Raw genomic sequence first — 6,812 nt, 5'->3', positions numbered from 1 at the left:
TTCAGAATCGAACAACAACAATCGTAAGTTGGACCCGCCCCGAGTATTACTAGTGGGTGATACCCAGAAGGTTAATTCTCCCCTCAAAGGTAATTCCCCGTCCCCGAAACAATATAATGGCGAACTTGTGATTTCCGTGGCTGGTTTAGCTGAAGTCACAACTTCTTGATGATGTGGCAACATAGGCGCCAAACCTGGGGTGGCAGGGTGGCATGCGCTCCCCACATATATTTTATACCAAATTAATCTGTAAAAATTAGAACTAAAATTGTTTAATAGGAAAGGTTGCCTAACTATCCCTGCCTCCCATGCAAGTTTGCTGCCTACTTCAATTCTAAGCATGTGTTGTTGTATGCATAGGCACCAAACCTGGGGTTGCAGGGTGGGCAGGCACACCCCTAGAAAGTTTAAACATTGGAAATATGCTTAACCATTCCTGCCTCCCCTGTTTTTTGCAAAGGTTGGCGCCTATTGTAATAGTTTTTACGTTACACAAACACATGTCGTTACATCATATAGTTATTTCATGTCATAGCGTTTGTTGATTTTCATATTATCACCAAGTTTTAAATAATTAATTGACTTGTTAGTTAATTAAAGTTTTTATTACTTGTGTATCTCTCTGTCTATATTATGACCTCACAAAGGTTATTATGTCGTCATAATACGATTATTTTCCGCCGATTCGTATGACATCATCGGGCATGACGCGGTTATATTTCTAGTTATGATGTCATATTCGTTTATTCATTTTCGAATAATTAGCATTGTCATAGGCGGAACGTTTTTAAGATTTGCAAAAAACCTGGGGTGACATTGTTAAAATACAGTTACACTCATAGTTGTCAAACATAGGGAACCTCATTGATTAATGTGGTGAATGCAAATTACTTTAGCTCTGCTTGTTTGTATAGACACCTAGCAGTAGGGTAAAATCTGTTGGGCTTAAAAACCAGGGGTCTCAAATATATATTAGTACCTATGTTTCAAATATTGGGGTAACATTGCACCCCAGACACCCCCAACGTTCCGCCTATGAACAGTGTCGTTTTGAACTCGTGTTACTGTGTTACTTGCGATGAGATTTATACAAAGATATCAGATATGATGTCATAAAAGATGATGTCATAAATGATGATGTCATAAGTGATGATGTCATAAGTGATGATGTCATGATGATGTCATCAAGCATCTTGTGTAGAGTTTTATGCGAAATGCTTTGATTAATTTACCTCCAGAATTAGGAACGAAATTTATTTCTGTGGTTTGAAAATATGCGATTTAGTAAAGTGCTTCTCAACCCCTGGGTCACCATTTGATTTGGTTGGGTCGCCTTCTACAGTGGTTCACAAAACCTTTGACTGCTATTGTAAAAGTTAAAATCATTTTATCATATGCTCACAAAAGTTGAAATGCATTTTCGAAAATTGGGTCGCCAAATTTTGCTATTAATTTACGAATAATGTTTGGATCACTGATAAAAGTTTTCTATATAGGTTGAATAGCCAGGGTTTATCCTTACGTTGGCCATTACCCCTGGTTGAGAAGCACTGGTTTAATTGACGCCGTTAGTTTGTTGTTTGTTTTACTTTTGCGAAGATAAAGTACGTATTGTTACGGTTCACGACCTTTACTGCCAAATATGGTCACGATGTTTTTGTTTGAATAAATTAAGTTACTTTTTATTTTGTGTTTATTATTTCGAAAGTTTTGTTAGAGTGTAAACACGGCTTAAACGAACAAACAAAAAAATATTTACGCTGACCTGCGCTGAACAATGCTGGGTGTAGATATTTCTTTGTTTGTTCTTTTTACACCGAGGCGAGCTACGCTGTAGTGTAAACGCCGCTTACAAGGAAAAAACAACAACAAGAACATCTGTTCAACGAAAAAGATCTGTATTGCCCTTACGTGCCCGACTACAACACTCTGGAAAGTGAGAATCAATTACAATATTGATTAAAATTAATTACAAGACAATCAATACCAGATCCCAACGCAGTTTACTTGAAGTTAAACTTATTGATACCAAGCGCCATGATGAACCCTGTGTTTTCAGTTTGGCTCGTTTTGTTAAGTTTTAGTTTGAATTTGGTCACACCTTCGCTTGTTTCGGTAAAAATTGGCGGACTGTTCGCCAATAAAAGTTTAGAGGCAGAATTTGCGAGAGCAGTTGTTATTACTGGGGAGGAAATAAATGATGCTGCTGGTTTTCACACTGATTCAATCACTCCTGTGGTTTTTAATGCCAACTTTAACAACTCAATCTGGAAGGTTCTGGAAACATGTGAGGATATCTCAGCTTCAAATGTGAGTTTACTTTCTGTTTTTATTAATAAAGAATAATTTTATGATTATCTGTTGTTACCAAATCTTAATTTTTTTAAGTTCGTAAAAAAATCAGAACTAGGGCGTGGATTTGAACCCAGGATCCCTGGTTCTTCAACCCTGGCCTGGATTTGAACCCAAGATCCCTGGTTCTCCAACCCTGGCCTGGAATCTTAAGCATTTACTTTACAGATTCAAGTCATCATAACAGACATTGTTGGTGAACAATTACAAGTGACATCACAATGCCTTGATTATTACAACATACCAGTCATTTCGTTGCAGAAAGGAATTATGGAAAAAATCGATGAAAAAGATTCGAAAGAAATGATATTTTGGTAAAAAAATGTAGTTTTTGTTAATTTTGGGTGTGGGTATAAGAAATGAAAAACTGTTGAATCTGCGATGACACTACTACCATTGCATGTGTCTATGGGCAAGACTCACATGGTAACTCGTAAGCGAACGCAAACGCCTATGATCAACATTCTATATGTATATATACTGAACAAGACAAGATAATTGTTCAAACCATGATAAAGACATGATAATTGGTCACTAATCAGTTGGTATAGCTATAACATGACTACTATCGTATGTGTCTTGTGCAAGACACTTATAGCAATTGCTCCAACCCAGTGGTCACTAATGGGTTGTTATAACTTAAGTTGAGACTCATTCTTTCCTTTACCCTATAACCAATATATATATTGTATTAGTCCCGGGTTGGTATAAATAAATACATTGCATAATACCTTATGCATGCTTGTTTAACACAGTGGTCATTAATGTTATAACTTGATCGAATTCATTCTACCCAGAATCACCAGTATGTTTATATAGTAGGGTGGGGGAAGATGGGACACCTTTTATTCGATTTTATCGTCCCATTTGATAGTAAACGAAAAACATTCAAAGAATTATAAAACCATATCCTCACGACTCCTATAGACCGTTGTTAATTGTTTAAAACATGATCAGCATATTTGGATATTATTTGTAAAAGGTGTCCCATCTTACCCCACAGTACTATATTATCTTACACCCAGGTTGGAGTTCATCCAGTTCAAAGGTTGGAGTGATGTGACCATTATTCACGATGGTGATGCAAGTATCATGATGAATATGCTCATGAATCATGGAGTGAATGCGATCACGATGGATGTGGGAGGAGATTGGAAGGTCGTTGGGGGACGCGGGGTGTTTATGTTGATGGTGGAAGATGGGGAAGTTGTGGAGGTGAGTAGGGAGTGCAGTTATGTGAATAGAAGAGCGGGCTATTACTTTTAGTCGTTTTTACTCCCTTTTATTTGGGGGAAGTTGTGGAGATATTTAGGGAGTGTGGTTGTGTAAAGGGAAGAGCGGGCTGTTGTTTTTAGTGGTTTTTACTCCCTTTTATTTGGAGAAGTTGTGGAGGTATTTAGGCAGTGTGGTACAGTAAGCTGTATTGAATCTTGATATGAATACACTGTGTCTTTTACTTTTCAGAGTTTCATGAAAGAAGCCTTACATAACAGGATAGTTAGCCATGGTAGTGTTTGGCTTGTGTATGGTGGAAACTATTACTTGGCTGTGGAAGGGGCTGTTTCAATGCAGGTAAGACTACAACCTTATACAATACAATATGTACAATATATATTACCTTCTTCTATGAGGTCCATATGGTGGCACCGTGGGTGTTTGGATAATAGACAACTCAGGTCTTAGGCATACCTCACCTATACGTATAAACTGTGTGTTGGGTGCAACAACCGCACTTTTTAACTGACACACTTCCTCATAGCATGTTTAACCACTGTTGTTTTGCTGTCGATTCCCTTCTGTGGTAAGTCTCTTTACAATACTAGCGGGGTGTAGGTTGTAGCTCCATAAGTAACATACCTACATCCACTTAGAGCTCGCCCTTATGGAATGAAATCCCTAACAACAATAATATTCCACCAGATGAAATTTATCAACTTAGAGAATCAAGCACAAACAGCCTTGATGCTTGTTGGTGGTGGTGGGGGGTTTACTACAAGGAAAAGGTTTGTATAATATCTATTGTATTTATATGTTACTCCCTTGCCCACGTTCAAGGTTCTGTACATTTATATAAAACAACTCAAAACAAATATATAAATAAAGAGAAAATTTATCGGAAGGTAAATTAACCATTAGTTAAAAAAAAAAATTTAAATAAACAGATATTTTACAATAAAACTGCAAAACATGATTAAATGTCAAAATGTACAAACCAGGGCGCCAAACATGATGTGTAGGCCCTGGAATCCATTACAATGTGAATAATCCGGGTGTACACACACATATTACCAAGTTAGTTGGTGATAATGCATTAATTAAAGGTAATAACTTGAGCATACGACCCTGAGAACACCTAGGGTAGTTGCCTAGAATTTTTAAAGCTATTTAAATTACCAGTGATGCAACAATGAGGTCTATGACATCATCAAGGGATATAGAATATATTGTTTACAAACAACAAGATTCAACCAATGTGGAAATTGGAAGTTACTTTGGAAATGGAAAGGTTAGTTTTTTTTCTTTGGGGGTGAGGTCCTTGTCAGGGACCTGGGATTTAGCCGACGACCCTAACACCCGGAAAGCCCATTTAAGCAGCGACACAGTACACAGTCAGACACGTGTTCTTGCATCAAAAGTCTATTTACATTTTTGAAAAATAATGAAAACATGCGTACTTTTAAGTGGGTGTCATTATTTATTTGCCGAACCCTTCAGGCAAGAGTTGCCTCATTTTTCACGCATGAACCATCTTACCCCAACCTAATATATCAGACATATATGAAAAAGTCTGAATTATCATTTTAATACGAACATTGTATATGCTGCGACATTTTCATTGTTACGACATTTTCTTATTCTTTTAGTTTCATTTCAACGAGGACACCGTGTGGCCAGATAGTGCCACCGCCCCACCTAGTGGTAGAAAGGCATCGGAGCTACAGATTGTAACGATTGAACAAAGACCTTTTGTTCATGTTTTAAATACAATGGAAGGGGAATGCCCCTCAACCGATACTATGATGGTGAGTGTTAACTTAACAGCGAGCAAATAATTTGAGATGTATGATAACTTTTTACACAGATTGTTTCAGGTACTGCAACTTCAAAGTGTTTTTGTGGGGCAGATTTTTTACCAGCCAAGCTTTTAATTTAATATTTTTTTGGTTTTAAGTGTGTTTTTACAATTGTTGTTTTGTTGCTAATTTCCTTCTATTTGATGTTTTAATTAACCTAATATTTACTGTATTTGAAAAGATAAATAGACTTATGTTCATTTTATACGATACGCTACAGGTGCCCTGCAAAGTCCCCACAAATAGTAAATGGGAAACAAAATGTTGTTATGGTATCTGCGTCGATATTCTCATAGAAATAACAAGGAGTTTAAATATAACTTACGAGCTTCATCTGGTGGAAGACGGAAAGTACGGATCTTATAAATCGGTGAGTGGTTGGTGGGCTGCTGGTAGCAGAAGTACGGAATAAACATTTCAACAAAATTAACGTTTTATACCGAATGTGCCAAACGTCTATGTTACATTATGTCAGACTTGTTGCAAAAGTTAAGGAGTTTAAAGGGGTCTATATGTTTATATTATTTTCTTCCCATACCCCCAGGGAGCATGGAATGGGTTAATGGGAGACCTCCTTAGTAGGAATAGTGACCTTATATTAGCACCTCTATCTATCACGAAAGATCGAATGAAGTTTGTTGACTTTTCCAAACCTTTCCTTTACCAGGTGTGTTGTATATTGTAATTAAAGTGCTTAGTTGATATAATAGAATATATGTAAATATGTAAAGTATTTTTATATAAATATGATTTTCGCTGAGGTTCCTTTGCCAGGTGTGTTGGTATATAGTAGGGTGGGGGAAGATGGGACACCTTTTCATTCTATTTTCTCTTCCCATTTGGTAGTAAACAAAGAATGTTAAATGAATTATAAATCCGTATCCTCACGACACCCATACACCATTGTTAATTGTTTAAAACACGGTCAGGATACTGGAATATTATGTGCTAAAGGTGTCCCGTCTTACCCCACCCAACTGTATATATATGTTTGTAGTGGGTGAATATATGGGGTATATTACAAGTTGTGTTGCAGTATAAAGTAATATATATATAATGCCGGATACTTTATGATGTATATATATATGTCACTATATTGGTTTATGATATGTTTGAAGTACATGAGAAAAGTTTAATAATTAATCAGCTTTTAGAAACATATGTTATGTTAGGAGTAGCCGTGCATGACATGTCCCCAAATGATATGACATCAGTGTTATCCCTCTATTTTTGCCATCACACATATATATGCCTAATAATAATGTGCTGTTAATAAAAATGTAACAGCTTAACTGACCTTATATTATTTTATATATTGACTTAACAACTATTATATTTCAAGGACATTACTGTATATTTATATCTATATATACTGAATTAACAAGT

The 6,812-nt window shown here is 36.3% G+C and overlaps 2 protein-coding genes across 2 annotated transcripts in view; both read left to right on the top strand.

Moving 5' to 3' along the window:
* LOC100185573 (SH3 domain-binding protein 5-like) overlaps positions 1–1,685 on the top strand; it is a gene marked incomplete in the record, with an annotated part of 4,586 nt that extends 2,901 nt beyond the window's left edge. Inside the window, 1 exon segment of the mRNA XM_002123950.5 lies at positions 1–1,685. Coding sequence (XP_002123986.3) covers positions 1–169 — 169 coding nt within the window.
* Positions 1,686–1,780: 95 nt separating this feature from the next.
* On the top strand, positions 1,781–6,221 carry LOC101242132 (glutamate receptor ionotropic, NMDA 1-like). Its single transcript, XM_009862643.2, has 9 exons — positions 1,781–2,310; positions 2,521–2,666; positions 3,378–3,567; positions 3,817–3,924; positions 4,273–4,355; positions 4,750–4,858; positions 5,217–5,375; positions 5,647–5,796; positions 5,971–6,221. The coding sequence occupies exons 1-9, from the start codon at positions 2,038–2,040 to the stop codon at positions 6,109–6,111; spliced, it is 1,359 nt and encodes a 452-aa protein (XP_009860945.2). The 5' UTR covers positions 1,781–2,037; the 3' UTR covers positions 6,112–6,221.
* Positions 6,222–6,812: the final 591 nt, after the last annotated feature.

The sequence above is a fragment of the Ciona intestinalis genome, unplaced genomic scaffold (genome assembly GCF_000224145.3).
Source record: "Ciona intestinalis unplaced genomic scaffold, KH HT000019.2, whole genome shotgun sequence".
Lineage (NCBI taxonomy): Eukaryota > Metazoa > Chordata > Ascidiacea > Phlebobranchia > Cionidae > Ciona > Ciona intestinalis.
The sequence above is the reverse complement of the archived record's forward strand: the minus strand, read 5'-3'. Positions and strand labels throughout refer to the sequence as shown.